Source organism: Trematomus bernacchii, unplaced genomic scaffold, assembly GCF_902827165.1.
Source record: "Trematomus bernacchii unplaced genomic scaffold, fTreBer1.1, whole genome shotgun sequence".
NCBI classification, from domain to species: Eukaryota; Metazoa; Chordata; class Actinopteri; order Perciformes; family Nototheniidae; genus Trematomus; species Trematomus bernacchii.
The window spans coordinates 3,732,380-3,749,508 of record NW_022987803.1 but is presented as its reverse complement, the minus strand read 5'-3'; the positions used below and the strand labels follow the sequence as shown (position 1 = coordinate 3,749,508).

General features: G+C 41.4%; 1 protein-coding gene across 1 annotated transcript in view; it reads left to right on the top strand.

Annotated features, from left to right (window-relative positions):
- Window positions 1–17,129, top strand: part of ube2j1 (ubiquitin-conjugating enzyme E2, J1) — a 55,600-nt gene that overhangs the window by 12,400 nt on the left and 26,071 nt on the right. Inside the window, exon 2 of the mRNA XM_034150505.1 lies at window positions 13,132–13,205. Within this exon, the coding sequence (XP_034006396.1) occupies window positions 13,132–13,205 (74 nt within the window). The remainder of the gene's footprint in view (window positions 1–13,131; window positions 13,206–17,129) is intronic.

Genomic DNA, 17,129 nt, shown 5'->3' with positions numbered 1-17,129 from the left:
TTATACTCCTTAAACAAAATAAACAGAGTCAGATTTCATGCATTGATCCATTATATTGACAAAGGAGGATCTCACCCGGTGTTTGTAGAGAATATCTCTCTCTTTCTGAGCCGTCCTCTCCACAGAGACGTGCTTCTTGGGGGATGCAATATCCACAGATTCGGTTTCTTTCAGTTTCAGTTTCGGGGCTTAAACAGAAGGGTAGCCATGGCAACATTGCAGCGGGCTGCTCGGTTGCTCTTCTTCGCGGCTTTTGGTGTATTTTGGCGGTTTGTATTTGTAGTTACAGCGCCACTTACAGTCCCAGCATATGTACTACAGCGTTTCCAGCGGCCTCGTTTGAACAGACACGTTAAATGAAACAAATGCATGTGAACGGAAGACTTTTTTGAATACGCATACTGTGCATAAACGCAAACGGTCCCGTGTGAGCGGGGCCTGAGTCACTTCCCACTTCTTCTTCCAGGCCGAGAAATTACGTGATTGTTGATTGTTAGCTGATATCTTTGCAATGTGTTGAAGTGTGACTCTATGGCCAAGATGCAGCAACATGAGGCAACACAACAGTTGGCTCAGTCTTTGATTTTAACTATCATGTAGAAAGAGTTTTAAACATTTTGCCCTGTAGACACATTCGGACCATGAGCAGCTCTGCTCAGTCAGGCGCAGCTTGGCTTTGGTTGGAAGCGTAGATGCTGTTGGTAGGACCAGTAGGCTGCTGTTAAAGGAAAAACACAAACATCCTGACCGTGACATGCCGCACGGCTGCTTCAGGCACAGATGGGTCAAAGTACAGGTCTTCATCTATTTCTCGTTCAGCCTTATGTAGGGGGAGAGAATTTGCCAAGTTGAAAACATCTGGATTGTTTTGCAAAGGTCTACATAACTTTGCAACACAGTGCTATTTACTAAACTCCCAGGACACACATAGTATTATTACATACTAGTACTACTTGTGATTCTACAGCCAAAGCCCTTACTAAATAAGGCAATTGTTCAGAAAAATCTGGCCTCATCCTAAACCATAAATCCTACTTGTACTCCATCAGAATAACATTCTGTTTTTATTTAAGACAAACATATTTGAATGCTAGCAAGGACTTAAAATCATAAATAAACTCTGAGATGTTTAAATGGAAACATGTAGGAAACCAACAGTAAAATAAATGCACCTACGAAGACTTGAGGGAGAATCTCACTGACGGGTTGGACCTTTCACTTCTCTTTTCACTCTCAGTTTTGCAACACATTTCCATCAGTCTTTCCTCCTCCACTTGCTTTGCATCAACAGTAAAGTGTATTATTAAGCATTTTCAAAGTGTCCCTACTGGGTCCCTAATGGTGGATTCAAACCATTTCTCCAGACACAACAGCCCAGCTCTGCTTGTGTTGTTAAAAACTCATTTCAAGAGTTACCTCACTTCCCCTTCTTTCAGTTGATTTCTCCTAATTTACTCTTTTCAATTCAATTACAGTGAGAGAGAGAGAGAGAGAGAGTGAGAGAGCGAGAGAGAGAGAGAGACCGAGCGAGCGAGCGAGAGAGAGACCGAGCGAGCGAGCGAGAGAGAGACCGAGCGAGAGAGAGACCGAGAGAGACCGAGCGAGCGAGCGAGAGAGAGACCGAGCGAGAGACCGAGCGAGCGAGCGAGAGAGAGACCGAGCGAGAGACCGAGCGAGCGACCGAGCGAGCGAGCGAACTCAGTTCCAGAGCCAGTTCCGGGCTACAGCAGCAGTGGACCGCTGAAAAGACAAATTACCTCCTCAGGCTTTGGTCAACGCAAGAGGTACAGAGGAAGTTGGACGGCACAACGTGGTCTAAAGCCGCGGTCTAAAGCCGTTCGTGCCGTGTGGGTTCATAAGAAGGCACATACACGTTTACGTGATGAGGCAATGACGCAGCTTCACTCGAGCTCCACTCGGGCTCGGAGCGGTGGAAACACAAGTGGTGCTACAGAGAAGAACCGGTTCAGCCCCAGAAAAGCAAAAGAACGTTTCTTGAACCGGATCCGGTTAGGTGGAAAAGGGCCAAATGATTTGATGTGGATATTGTGATATGATATTAAATATCAGCAGTAGTGGATATTATGATAACCAATTATATATTTTTGTAGCCTATAAAACTGAATAGTTATTTGATAACATTTTCTGTGCCTATTGAACTGTCCCTCTGCCTTTTTGGTACTTGCATATCAAACCATATTAATTTCCCTGATTAAGAAAATAAGATCTCTTTATTAATCAGTTCTTCACTTTTACACACTTATAGGCACGAAATACAAGAACAGGACTAATTACCACACTGAAAAACTGAAACGTTGTCTTTAATTAAATGTATTATGTCAACACATTTCACATTACTGTATTAGGTCAATTGAAAGCAATAATATTAAGTTGAACCTAATATTTTTTATTTAAACGTAATGTTATTGCTTTCAATGAACCTTATACAGTTGTGTGACGTCTGTTGACATAATACATTTAATTAAAGTCACCGTTTGAGTTTTTTCAGTGATGTTACTCTGTATTTCTTTAGGTCAGGATCTGAACTGGCCACCCTTCGGTTCCCAAGCCTAGTTCCTAAATCAGGGTTCCCGCGGGGTCTTAAAAAGTCTTAAAAAGTCTTAAATTTGATAATCTGAATTTAAGGCCTTAAAAAGGTCTTAAATATGACCAAAAAAATAAGAAAGGTCTTCAATATGATTTAGAAGGTCTTAAAAATGATGGGATTTGAAAGGTACTTCCGTGTTGCGATCGCGTCTAAATGTGTTTTGGGGGAAATGTCCGGGCTGCAAAGTAACCTGTATGGTAAGAGCCTTTCAGTTCCCCCCAACAATCTGTATTGTAATAAATCAACATGGAACCAGTAATCACCAACTTTGTTTCCCCCGGCCCCTTATTGGAGAACACCCAGCTAGTAACCTAGCAACCAAGCTTCAGCTAGCGGCAGTCAGAAACTCATGTATCTTCAAATCTACTTACAAATAAATATGGGGAAGTGTAAGTTCAACCGTATTTGGTTGGAAAACATCGAATTTAGTGCTTGGTTGAAACCAGTGGAGGGAACGTGTTTGAAGCCCGCTGCACCTTTTGCAAAATACATTTGTATTTGTTTTGCTAATGTAGCGTTAGCTAGTGCAGCGTTAGCTAGTGCAGCAGCTCCCACAATAACACCGGGGGACCTCCGGGCGATGTTTGGGTCCATGTCAACCCTAAAAGCGGAGGTGCTGTAGACGCTAAATACCGTAGTTAAACACCAATCATACAACAGCAACGATGAAAGATTGTAGCCAAGGCAGAAGGGCTCTGAATATAGCTCTTGTCACTCTCTCTCTCTCACACACTCTCACACACACGCACACACGCACACACACACACGCACACACACACACGCTCACACACACACACACACACACACACACGCACACGCACACGCACGCACACACACACACTTTTTGTCTAACACGCTAACACAGTTCTGGACTGTTATGCTGTTATGTTCAGTCATTGTTCTTATGTTGAACATGAATACATTTACTTTGTAAGTAATTATGGGACGTTTTTCTTCTTTCATAGCAATTTTCCTTCATACTTACTTGCCGTGAAATAGGTCTTAAATTCTATTCAAAGTGGTCTTAAAAAGGTCTTAAAAAGTCTTAAATTTGAGTTGGCGAAACCTGCAGGAACCCTGTAAATACTTAGCTACTCCTACTCCAATCGTAATTTCTACAAATGTTCACATTAAAATCAGGACTCTGCAATATGACTGAATTTAAAATGAGGTTCTGGTTCAGGAAAAAAAACTTCAAAACTGATGATATCGGTGGTTGGATCCCCGGCCACTGTAGTCAACATGTCCTTTGGCGAGATACTGAACCCTGCTCCTGATGGCATGGCAAATGCTGAGTGCGTGTGAATGTTTATCACTCCTGATGAGCATAAGCTTGTATGGTAGCCTTAGTGTATGCGTTATGAGGATTTCTGTATTTAGGGTCAGTGACATTTTATATTTTCAAAACGGCAAAAAAATTAAAATGAAACAGCAAGTCAGTTTCAACATTTTCTGAGTGAATTAAAATATGTATTTTTCATTTTTGCATGTGCCCACTGAAAAAGATAACACTATAACGGTGCGTCTACACAGCAGCGTTAAAAAAATCTTGAAACGCTTCTGCCCATTCACTTTGAATGGGGTGACGTCACTTTCCCTCACTTTTCGCCGAAATGCATTGTGGGCAGGCGAGCGGAGATTTTCAGGATTTTCAGGATTCAAAGTTGAACAATGTTCAACTTTTGAGGCTGAGGTGGAAGCGTCAGTCAATCAAATCCCGTGTACGCAAATCTGACAGTTCAAGCTCTAGCCAATCAAACGGCGTGTATGCTGGGAGAGACATACCGCAGGTCATTTCCTCATATTCCAAAAAATGGAGGAGAAATTAGCGGTAGGGAATCACCCGGTGCTTTATGACCAGACCTACCGGGATATAAACCGGAGGAGCCAGGCATGGAGGGAGGTGGCAGAGACAGTGGTAGGTTTTTGCCTGTTTTGGGGAGTTTATATCCAGTTTACTTCGGGCTTTTTTGCTTCGTATGTCGCGGGCGGGAGATTCATGTGATTGGTTGTTCGCAAAAAATCCCCAAGCTTCAGATACGCCCACCTCCAAGATTTTTTTAACGCTGCTGTGTAGACGTACCGTAAGGCATTTTATGCATTTTTATGCATTTCATTGTATACACCCCTTGAAAATGTCATTCGGCAAAACAAGGCTATTTTCCATATGATATTAAAATCAATGACAATGACACAGTCACAGATAGTGAAAAATGTAATTCTTGATCTATAAGGAATCTATATCCAGGTATAACATTTTCACACCAAAACTACAAATATTAAATATTTTGTCTTTTAAGGCAATAGCTTTTCATCCGTCAACATTTTTTTCCTACATTATTCCAGTACAGGTAAAAATGCTTTCAAATCATATAAAACCTCTTATTATAATTAACTTCCCTTCATTAATTTAATTGTTTATGTCAAGTAACACACTATTCTATATATTTGTTGTAAAATTCATTGTTTTACTGTATGACGTCTTTCGTTTTACTGAATGACATACTGCAACTACAATATGCCATTGTACATAGATCCAATAACAGGATGTAGTCCTAAATTAAAAAAAGGATACCAAAGACTTTATAATTGAACTTTACATTTATTGACATCAAAAAACAGACCCTGGGTGTTTCTCAATCGCGAGTAAAGCTGCTTCAGAGCCACTATTTCAAGCATACTACGTCATCGAGTGCCGCCGAAGGACTGTTCCAATCTCCAGCATACTTGGAAATCTACCGAGCCCGGCGTACTCCGTTTGGAGAAATATCGAGTCTGCACATGAGTAGACTTCGCGGTCTTAAAATCCCCACAATGCTTTGCGCACGGACCAATTTCCCCAAATCTGTGGCGGAAGATGTAAGGCGGGGCCTCTCATATGACGCACACCTGCACACTTGCTAGCGTGTTCCACACTTCGTTTTCCGAATGCCAGGAAGTATTCTTGACTCGCTTCTGAAGCAAGATGCTCGGCAGACATGTGCTACCAAGCAAGCGTACTCGCGATTGAGAAACACCCTCAGTCTCATAACATCGTTCTCCATTCTCTTAACACAATAATGATGTCAAGTCAAATATGAACCAGTAAGTATCTGATTAGAAGATAATTTAACATTGTTTTATTGCCATTTATACTTAACTAAATAATGAACTCATTAGTGTTAAGAAATACAAAGTACCACTGAAGGCTGGTCAGTGTTATTTACTGACTGTTTCAGACTGATAAGAACTAATCCCAGTCCTCAGCTGACAATTTGGAGCTTCTATTAGAAGATGGCTCTGGTTCTGAGATAAGCGTTTTCACATCTGATTGAAAGTAACATCGGGATTTTGGGGCAATGCAAAGCAATTCTTTCTGCCAGACTGTTGCATACAGGACACCTCGACGTCATCACCAACTCAGGACTTGCCCTACAAATAGCTTTTTGTCATAAGACACTATTACCATCTTTCCAACCATGTCATCAGATTCTGAAATGGTGGTGGAGGGTGTAGCTGTTTTGGCATGAAAGTCTACCTCAGAGGGTGATTCACATTCACAGGTAAGCCCCATTCGATGGCAAAAACAGGACACATCTCTAAACATGATCTTCCCTGGGGTGTATGCAGTTACCTGGTGAATATTCAAGGCACGTCATTCGGCAAAGCCTCATCCACTCTGGTGATGTCATCTTCGGATACCCAGTAGAATTTTACATTTGAATTTGATTTTTCCAGAAAGGAAAACAAATCTTGAGGCTACTGAATATCACTTCCTTGCAACACAAATGCATCAGCACCTCTCTTGACTGAACCACCAATACCGTCTGGTGCACCCTTTCCATGGGATTTCTCTGAGAAGTTCCATGTTAACTCTTTAATGCCTCTAAGGAAAGGCATGGTACACATCAAGTAGAAATTATTTCGGTTTCTGTACTGGGTCAGTGGGCCCGTCACTCATGAAATGCACTGTAGTTATCCCTGTATTGGATAGGACCTCATCCAACACAGGTTTCAGATGTCCCCATACTGCCCGTTCGTCATGTCGGAGGGAGTCGGAAATGGTGGCATAGGCTTGAGATTTTCCAGCTGTGTAGACCATGCATGTGTGAACTGTTGCCTGTTTTCTACTACCCCCAAAATGAAAAGACTGAACCTCAACATTCAGCTTACAGGCATAATTTTCAGAAAAGTCCATATGGACTACAGCCTCATGGTCTTGGAGGCTGTTCTTGAGGGCCCTGCACTGTTCCACTTGATGGATCCATATGTACTGGTGCTTTGCCAGTGCGTCCAGCTTTTCATTAAAGCTTTTCAGGAGATCCTCCCATGTTCCTGTTACAGCTTTCTTCACAAAATGGGAATAGGTTTTCCCCTCTGAGCAGACCCTCTCTCTCTCTGCCATTGGTGCCATGTAATCTGCTCAGTGTTTTGGGGGATGGCTGATTCAATGTCGGAGTAGCAACACTTTGCACACTGCCTGAACATGCATTTTTTGTTTTTCAAATTACATACAATTTGAGAGTGGTCCCTCTCAAGGTGAGGATGGCTGAGCAGAAACAGATGGCCTAGGAAGTGAGGATGGCTGAGATGGTCCAGGAGGTGAAGATGGTTGAGATGGTCCAGGAGGTGAAGATGGCTGAGATGGTCCAGGAGGTGGAGATGGTCCAGGAGGTGAAGATGGCTGGGATGGTCCAGGAGGTGAAGATGGCTGAGATGGTTCAGGACGGGCAACTTGTGGAGGCTCCTCAAAAGAGTCCTCAGACAGAGGTGTGAGGTTCATCACAGCTTCCACCTGCCTCTTTCTTTCCCTACGTCGCCTCTGATTGAGCCTCCACTGTTCCCTCTTCTTTTCAGCAGCAGATGCTGTCAATTCTGTGACGGACGGATGATCATGCTGTCCAGCTTGCGTCCTCTGTTTATACCTACAAAGTATTTATGAATTAATTAATTTAGTCATGTATTTATTTATTTATTAGATATTCATTTGTTTATTCTTTTTAATGAAGATTTAAGCCAAGTTAACTGCCAAATGCACTTTGTAGTGGTACTGTACTGTAGATATGGAAAACAAATTCAGGCTTATAGACAATGCATCCTATACCGTGTACTGCCATTACTGCTCTCATACACCTTCACAGTTATACCTGTCCCTTCTCTTTGCTAGTCTCTCCTCCCTAGCAGCAGGATCTGCCCTTATCCTTGCACGGAAGCGTGCACCCCTCTCCTTGTTGGACACAGGCATCTGTTAAAATGTTTTTTTTAATAATAATAAAAAATTCAAATACATTTTTTTATTAATTCAGTTATACAAACTCTATAGCATGTTAAAACAATCAATAAAGAAAGAAAGAAATCAGTTAAATCCACTGTGTCATTCGGGATAACAGATGTCATTCAGACAAATGGTTTTACTGAATGACAAATTCTGTTTTGCTGAATGACACATTTCATAGAAATTCATTCCTAACAGGCAGTTGCTTGGTCGCCTATTAGCAACAATGACCTTGACCTCAATTTGTAAACTTCAAATTTCATCTATAACTTAATGTTTTTAAAATAAAACACTTTATAAACACTTTAATGACGTTTCACCGAATGACACTCAAGTCTGTGACACATGGTACCACACATGAAAAAGGTGTAATTATCTCAAATTTAGGAGCAAAATGTAAACTTACCTTCAACTTGGGCGGTCTTCAGGGGTCCTCTGAGTGATGTCATCACATGTGGCCTGACTAAAGTCATGTGACTATAGTTCAAAATGGCCTCTGATCTTTGTTTTACCGAATGACATTCAGGAAAATGTTTCTTTGCGGAACAACGTTTTTTTAGATATTTCTTTATGTTTTTAAAGGTGCATCTTATCAAAACTTTCAAATGTTTATCAAGAGACTTGAAAAAAAATGCAGCATAGAATAGTTCATGATTTTTAATTATTTTCATCATTTTACAAACAATTGTCTTCATTGACTTTAAGTGAGAACCGTTTTACCGAATGACATCTTACCACTTTAATACTAGAAAAATCACCCAATTTAGTATTATTTACACTATTTACAAATACAATATTCAACTATTTTTATACAACAATATAAAATGAACTGCTTGTGGAAACAGATATCTAGGCGTCACGTCACTGACCCTTTAACAATGATATGTAAAAGTGCTTTGAGTGGTCACAAAGTCTAGAAAAGCACTATTTAAATGCAATCCATTTATGCAACTCAGGATGATGTTGTATGTATTTTCTGATAATTAAAAAGTAGACTGCATGCCTTTGACTAGCTTAGCATTTGGGAAATAAAATGTTAAGAGCAGTTGCCGTTCTAGATGAGCTTGTGCCGCTGCTATGGGTCTCAAAGTGAGTCAATGCACACGTTTATGAAAGCAGCGCTACAGTCAACGTATCATGAGTGCAAAAGTTCCCATGAAGATTTTATAACCTGAATAAACTCAAAGCCCCATTATAGCTGTATGTCCCAGCTTTGATGCACACATCTAATACATCTATATCTATGTGCACCTTTAAAGCTCTGCTAAGGAGCTACCCAAAGTGTAGCTATATGCATACCTGCTTTATCGCAGTTTCCTACAGAACTACTGATCCAAGAACTTTACACGTGACACTGCTCTCTCGACTCTCGACAACATCGGGAAGAAGATCAGTCTAAGCATTGCACATTATCAAAACTCTGATACATACACATTATAGTTTGATGATGTTGCCTCGTTTGATGGATGGACCTCACACTGTGGATTGCTGCAGCAGCATGTTCAGCTGTTCACTGCACAGTTAATCTTATTCTGTTATTTAATTTCTTGGCTCTTTGTACGGGACCACATGGGAAAACAGCTTTTTCATATTTTTGGGTTTCTGTTTAACATTTTTAGAACATTTTACAGATTGTCGTTGAGGAATGTGGAATTATGTATGATGCATTTGCACACAACAATAAAGGCACATGCACTTATTCTCTAAAACCCCCCCCCCCCCCCCCCAACAAAAAAGGCATTTTTCCGTGGAAAAAGTGGCTCAGCTCAGAACCCGTCTGTTTTGTTATTTCCTAGTTAGCTGACATTTGAGGTGGAACTTTTTGCATTTAAGATAAATTGAAATTAAAAAATGTGTACCTTTTCTTTTTAATTTAAATACATGGAAATCATTTTTACCTTGGGATACAGGTTTTTGCAATTGAAAACGACCAAAACATTTGGTGTATTATGATCAATTTCTTCTTACACAGGATAACTTACTCACCTGCCTTCTGGTGTTGATTGTAGTAAACTTGAGTAAGACTGCAAGCACTCAATGACCCCCTGCATTCAGCTGTAAATAGGAGAAGGCAGGGAAGCCTTGTAAACACACACACACACACACACACACACATACACACACACACACACACACACACACACACACACACACACACACACACTAGGGCTGCTCAATTATGGCAAAAATCATAATCACACACACACTCTCCCCCATGCTCCTTGTGGCTCTGATGTTAGATTACTGTGTATGTTTCACATCTTCTCTAAAGAGTGTCTGTCCTGGGGCAGGATCAGAGAGAACACGTGCCCTGAAAGCCGCATGGTGTCAGGCCATCTCTGTGCTCCACTGCTCCACTCCCCCTGCAGCTGCACATCCTCTCAGCCCGCCTCGCCTTCATCCCTTTTTATTAGCCCTCCCACCCAATACTACTGCGGCCCTTCGTCTTCTTCTCCAGTGTTCATTTCACAGTCTCCATTTCAAGCTCGACAACATATCAGTCCGCTCTCGATTAGATTCCAAACCAATTTTGCCTTTGTGAATACTTCTTAGTTCCACTTCCTTTTGACAATTAGTTTAAAATGTTCTGCCCCATCCTGTTCCTTCTTGCAGCAGGCTCCTAGCTGATAGCTCGAGCTCTAGCAGTCCATAAGAAGGAACGCAGTTAGCTCAACAACTCCTTAACTTGCGATGAGCACTTTGTTAACTTGAGTTTGAGACTGTGACATCAGCCCTGTAGTTGTGACTCATGACCTTGTGTTAAAGCATTATGGGATATTTAACCGAAGGCTCTGCTCTGTATGGACTGTCATGCAGCCTGATGGTCAGCATTGCATCAAGGAGCATCATAGTGTCCTTTAGTGCCAGGACAGTGATTAAACCCCCCTCCCCTCACAAGTGTCCTCTCCACCATGATCAGCTGGACTTGTGTAAGCACCCTTCCCAGAGTGATGAGGTTGTCTGTATTCAGATTAACACAGCAGGCCTGAGTGTGTTGTTGGCTTGGTCATGACACAAGGGTTAATGCCAGCAGATGTTTCTCCGCCACCTCATTTGACTCAGTATGTTGCGTCTGCACATAAACTAACAACATGCTGCCATGGGTAGAGATTGACCCCTCAAACAAACTTGTTTACTCCCTCCCTGCCATGAGTTACAAGTTCAACTGTGGTTGAAGGCACGTTTATTTTTTATTTGTATTTATTTGGCATGCAGCAGGATTAGGACTCCTGCTGTCATCTGCTCATCTTCACAAAGCAACTATGAAGAAATGTTTGACTACAGTGTGTTCTGCTCAGATTTTTGTCAATATTTGCTCTCATACACCTTCACAGTTATACCTGTCCCTTCTCTTTGCTAGTCTCTCCTCCCTAGCAGCAGGATCTGCCCTTATCCTTGCACGGAAGCGTGCACCCCTCTCCTTGTTGGACACAGGCATCTGTTAAAATGTTTTTTTTAATAATAATAAAAAATTCAAATAAATTTTTTTATTAATTCAGTTATACAAACTCTATAGCATGTTAAAACAATCAATAAAGAAAGAAAGAAATCAGTTAAATCCACTGTGTCATTCGGGATAACAGATGTCATTCAGACAAATGGTTTTACTGAATGACAAATTCTGTTTTGCTGAATGACACATTTCATAGAAATTCATTCCTAACAGGCAGTTGCTTGGTCGCCTATTAGCAACAATGACCTTGACCTCAATTTGTAAACTTCAAATTTCATCTATAACTTCATGTTTTTAAAATAAAACACTTTATAAACACTTTAATGACGTTTCACCGAATGACACTCAAGTCTGTGACACATGGTACCACACATGAAAAAGGTGTAATTATCTCAAATTTAGGAGCAAAATGTAAACTTACCTTCAACTTGGGCGGTCTTCAGGGGTCCTCTGAGTGATGTCATCACATGTGGCCTGACTAAAGTCATGTGACTATAGTTCAAAATGGCCTCTGATCTTTGTTTTACCGAATGACATTCAGGAAAATGTTTCTTTGCGGAACAACGTTTTTTTAGATATTTCTTTATGTTTTTAAAGGTGCATCTTATCAAAACTTTCAAATGTTTATCAAGAGACTTGAAAAAAAATGCAGCATAGAATAGTTCATGATTTTTAATTATTTTCATCATTTTACAAACAATTGTCTTCATTGACTTTAAGTGAGAACCGTTTTACCGAATGACATCTTACCACTTTAATACTAGAAAAATCACCCAATTTAGTATTATTTACACTATTTACAAATACAATATTCAACTATTTTTATACAACAATATAAAATGAACTGCTTGTGGAAACAGATATCTAGGCGTCACGTCACTGACCCTTTAACAATGATATGTAAAAGTGCTTTGAGTGGTCACAAAGTCTAGAAAAGCACTATTTAAATGCAATCCATTTATGCAACTCAGGATGATGTTGTATGTATTTTCTGATAATTAAAAAGTAGACTGCATGCCTTTGGCTAGCTTAGCATTTGGGAAATAAAATGTTAAGAGCAGTTGCCGTTCTAGATGAGCTTGTGCCGCTGCTATGGGTCTCAAAGCCAGATTTTTGTCAATATCTTCCAAAATGGTGGTAATGTTATACAATGATCAAAAAAATTATACTCGATTTAACAAAACGGGTATGATTTAATCATGCAGTAAGCCAGCACTAAACAAAGCGTTTAATGGAAGATTTTTTTTAATTGCATATTTGAAGGAGCCTTTTACTCCAGCTGTCTGAATGAGTGTGACAGTCAGTGTGATGTTTAGCAGAGACATGCCAGTACAAGGAGCCCTGTCCCTCTGCAGGCTCTTCTCATCTGTCCATCCGTGTTAAAGTCCTGTAACCCAGCGGAGTAGCACATTTGCAGCCCTCTGCATCTGAAAATCTGAAATGTTGGCCCGCAAACTGCCTCTGTCATCAGTTGGCAATTCTATGTTTTGGACATTAACTTTTCTAAATTATATGTTTAACAATTTAACCAATGTTTGGCATCACATTTTGTCATCATAATGATGGGGAAAACTCAACATTTTTAGGACAAATACATTGAGAATTTGGCTATCAGCACAATATGAGTTTTACAGTTGATTTACATATTCTTTAAACTAATTCTGCAACTTTGTCCATGTTTGTGCATCACCCAAATCATATGGCCCTATTATTGTAGTCATTAGGGTGATTAATTAACATGAAGAAGATGTGAGCCCTATTCTACAGTACCATGAAGGCTTTAACCTATTTTTTCTTGTGTCATTGAATCACCAGCGGTGAAGAGGCTAATGAAAGAGGCGGCTGAACTGAGGGATCCCACTGAGCACTACCACGCCCAGCCACTGGAGGTACGTTTACTGCAGGACACTGTGCTGTACTTCCTTTAATGTACATTGGTAGTATTATTACTTAAGTTGAGGATCACACAACACCTTTGGCCTTAAAGGGTCCCTATTATGCACATTTTCAGGTCCATATTTGTATTTGTGTGTCTACTGTGACATGTCTTCACACTTTAATGTTCAAAAAGCTCTTTTTCTCATACTGCCTGTGCTGCAGCACCTCTTTTCATCCTCTGTCTGAAACCAGAGCCCAGTCGTTGGTTAGCTGGCCAGCTGTTGTGGTTGGTTAACCGCTTCGAGATGTCCCACCCCTTAGTCTATCACGTATAATGTGTCAGAGTGCAAGCCAATAGAAGCGCAAGTGTTACATAGTGATACAGAAGTAGTAAAGGAATCCAATGGAGTCGTTTCAGGCAGACGGGGGAGTGTGTGGGTCAGAAACTCACTCAGGAGGGAACACAGGGATTTTAGCCTTTGCAGACCATTTCATGCACAAAAACCTATAGAACACACTACAAGAGAGGGAATCCCCAAACAGAATAATAGGGCCTCCTTAAAAATGAAGCATTCTGTAAGAGATCATCAACAAGATCAAACTGGTGGCTAGCAAACACCATCATGCATAGTGCAGTTGATGCACAAACTGGGTTATTACCAACTATTTGGTGGAGCCATATGAAGTTTGTACCTCCTAATAGTTTAAATAATCTGGCAGCAGTAGTGAAGCTCAGTAGTGGATTGGCCATAAACAGAGTTCTTACATCACAAGTTCTACTATTTCCATATACCCAGCTTAATTTCTTCTACATTGTAGATTTAAACTGAAGACATCAAAACTATAAAATAACACTTGGAATTATCTAGTAAACAAAAAAGTGTTAAAAAAATCCAGAATATGATTTATATTTAGCTGGCTACTGCAGAATGCTGTTGTAACCATGCTGCTTAAGTGTGCCTAGAATTCTGAATAAATCAAGTACTTAGCCGGTACTTGTCCCTGGTACTTGTTCCCCCCGAACTCTATAGTAGACTGTCCTAGTAGATCGCGTTCTCACCGGAATAAGGCCCCGAGCACACGGAGACGAAACGGAGACGAAAACGAACCGAAGTCGTTTTCAAAAAAGTATTCCGTCCACACGGAATCGGCTCAAGAAACATGTCCGTTCACACGAAAACGCTCGAAAACGCTGGAGACGCTGTAGTACATATGCCGGGCCTGTAAGTGGCACTGTACTTCCGCCACAAAATACACCAAAAGCAGCGAATAAGACCGATGACGATTATTATTATTATTATATTATATTATTATTGTTGCTGATGGTTGTTGTAGAGGAGCTGTAGATTTTGCACTAAAATCTGTATCATTGTCAGTAGCGTCTGGAGCACGAACGCAACCCTGTGATCCGCCATTGTTGTTGTTGTTGGAGAAACGCATCAGTAATGACGCGGGGGTGAGCAGGAGAGGTGGGGTGAGGCGGGGCTATGGCGTCATCGTTTTCAGGAAATGATCGTATAGGGTGTACACACGGAGCCGCAAGAGTTTCGTCCTCAGACCTACCCACATTGGGAGCCGTTATCAAAGTGTATCGGATTCGGGCTCCGAATCCGCGGCTCCGTTTCGGCCTCATGTGGACGAACCGTCTATACCAGTGTTTCTCAAACTTTTTCATACCAAGGACCGCTTAACCAATAAAAACACTCGCTGACCACCTAACTCCACAAATATCCAAAATCATATCGTTTTTCTAGAACAGATTACAAATCGCCTGAAAATGGTACAAACAAGTGGCAACATGTGTGATGAAGGTGTTGCGCTCGGCTATATCATGCAATCGAAACTTAAGCTCGCTCCATTGCGGAGATATTCCTGTGAGAGTGCGGAAAACTTAATTGTATTTATTTATTTCAAATGTGAAATGTTACCAATATACAAAGCACTGGTCTATACGATAGAGAACGTTAGCGGATTCAACTGATATCGTCTCCGTGTGGACGGGGCCTAAGTCCCTGAGGGAGGATTAAGCAAATTAAGCCGCTGACGTCACTTCTTCTTCTTCTGCTTTGGGTTTACTGGCAGGCTTACTTTGTGGTGGTTTATCTGCTATTTATCTTTGCACTAAGGTGTGTCTGCTGCTGAGCCTATTTACTATGCATACGACACACCTGGGACAGTGTGATGCCGTTATTGTTATTATTGCACTATTGTAATTTTGCCTGTCTTGACTCTGCTAAATAAAAGAGAGAACCAAAAGCACTGTACAAAATATCAGCTTAATTGTCAATTTACACGCTGTTCAGATACCTCATAAGAGCTGTGCGCGTGTCTTTACCGAACAACGCTCGTAAACTTTGGAGTTGGGGACTGGCTTCAGTAGAACTGCTCTGTGATCATTTATGTGGGCTCTAATCTGAGGTGCTTTAATTTGTGCTTTCTGAGGCTGGTAACTCTTGTGTATTTATCCTCTGCAGCAGAGGTAACTCTTGCTCTTCCTTTCCTGGGGGGGGGGGGGGTCCTCATGAGAGCCAGTCTCATCATAGCGTTCGATGGTTTTTGCGACTGCACTTGAGGATAAATTCAAAGTTCTTGACATTTTCCTGATCGACTGGCCTTCATTTCTTAAAGTGATGATGGACGGTCGTTTCTCTTTACTGAGTTAACTGATTCTTGCCATAATATGGATTACAACAGTAGTCAAATAGGGCTTTCCACTGTGCACTAACCCTACCTCTGCACAACACAACTGATGGTCTCAAACACATTCAGAAGGCAAGTCATTCCACAAGCTGACTCTTGACAAGGCCCACGTGTTCATTGAAAACCATTCCAGGTGACGACCTTGTGAAGCTGACTGATAGGGCTTTCCCACCAATGCGATTCCCGTTCTAGCTCCGTGCTAGAGCTTTTCTGGTTCGGAACCGGTTTTTCTTTTCAGCCCCCGTTTTGTTCACACCGCCCAGAGGCCGACTGGTGCTGCCGCTGCTGCGTCATGACGTCACCGTTTACGTCGCTGATTTTCTCGCTACGGCGCTCACTAACAACAACAATGGGGGACTGCGTCGGGTCGATGATCGTGTTGCTTTTAATCATACGAAGCCAGATTAAATAAAATAACGACTTCTCCAACCTTATACTTTTCTCCAGAGTGCCGTGGTTCATTGTTTATTAATGTGTTTCAGCGGCATTTACCGACCGCTGCAGTGCTGCTCTTCCACGGGAGTTTATTCTCTCGTTAGCTCCGGGTTAGCTCACACGGCAGCGGCCGCTGTAAAGTATTCACTGTCTGACTGTCACACAAGCAGCTGATCCATATCCCCAGCTCCCCAAGTGAATGTGTTTCAGTATGAATTGACGCTGTTTGGCATCACAACGCTGTTATGAAAGTTTCTCTGGTATAAAATGGGTGATGTTAGCATAGCAACCGAAGCTAAACTGACTATCTTGACTACTTGTTGTTGCTATCCTATTGTGGCATAAGCCGTTTTCTACAGGCACATTTTACCGGCGTATTTTTCATTATGATTCTACTTGTGATAGTCGGACATGACAACCTGTGCAGCCCATGTATTGATTCCATCTGATAGCTGCTATAATACAAAACAAAACGTCTGCCTGCTCTCCACAATGATCAATAACAGCGAACGGATGGTCAAAGTAAGGTACAAATAAACAGAATCACACGAAGCCTGGTTAGTGTTGCCTGACTTTACAAAGTGTGGTTTTGTGGTTGCGTTCTAGTCACTTTGCTCAGCACTACTGCTTGTTACTACTTTTATTTGCCGTACTCGCCTTTAACTGTTAGCTCAGGGTAATCTCACCCCCCTCCGACGTAAGCGTGACGTATGCGGTTCTTGCTTCTAGACCGACAATTTCTTGGTGCTTGAAACTAACCGGATTCCGGAGCTTAGTGTGAACAGGAAAAACCGGTGCTT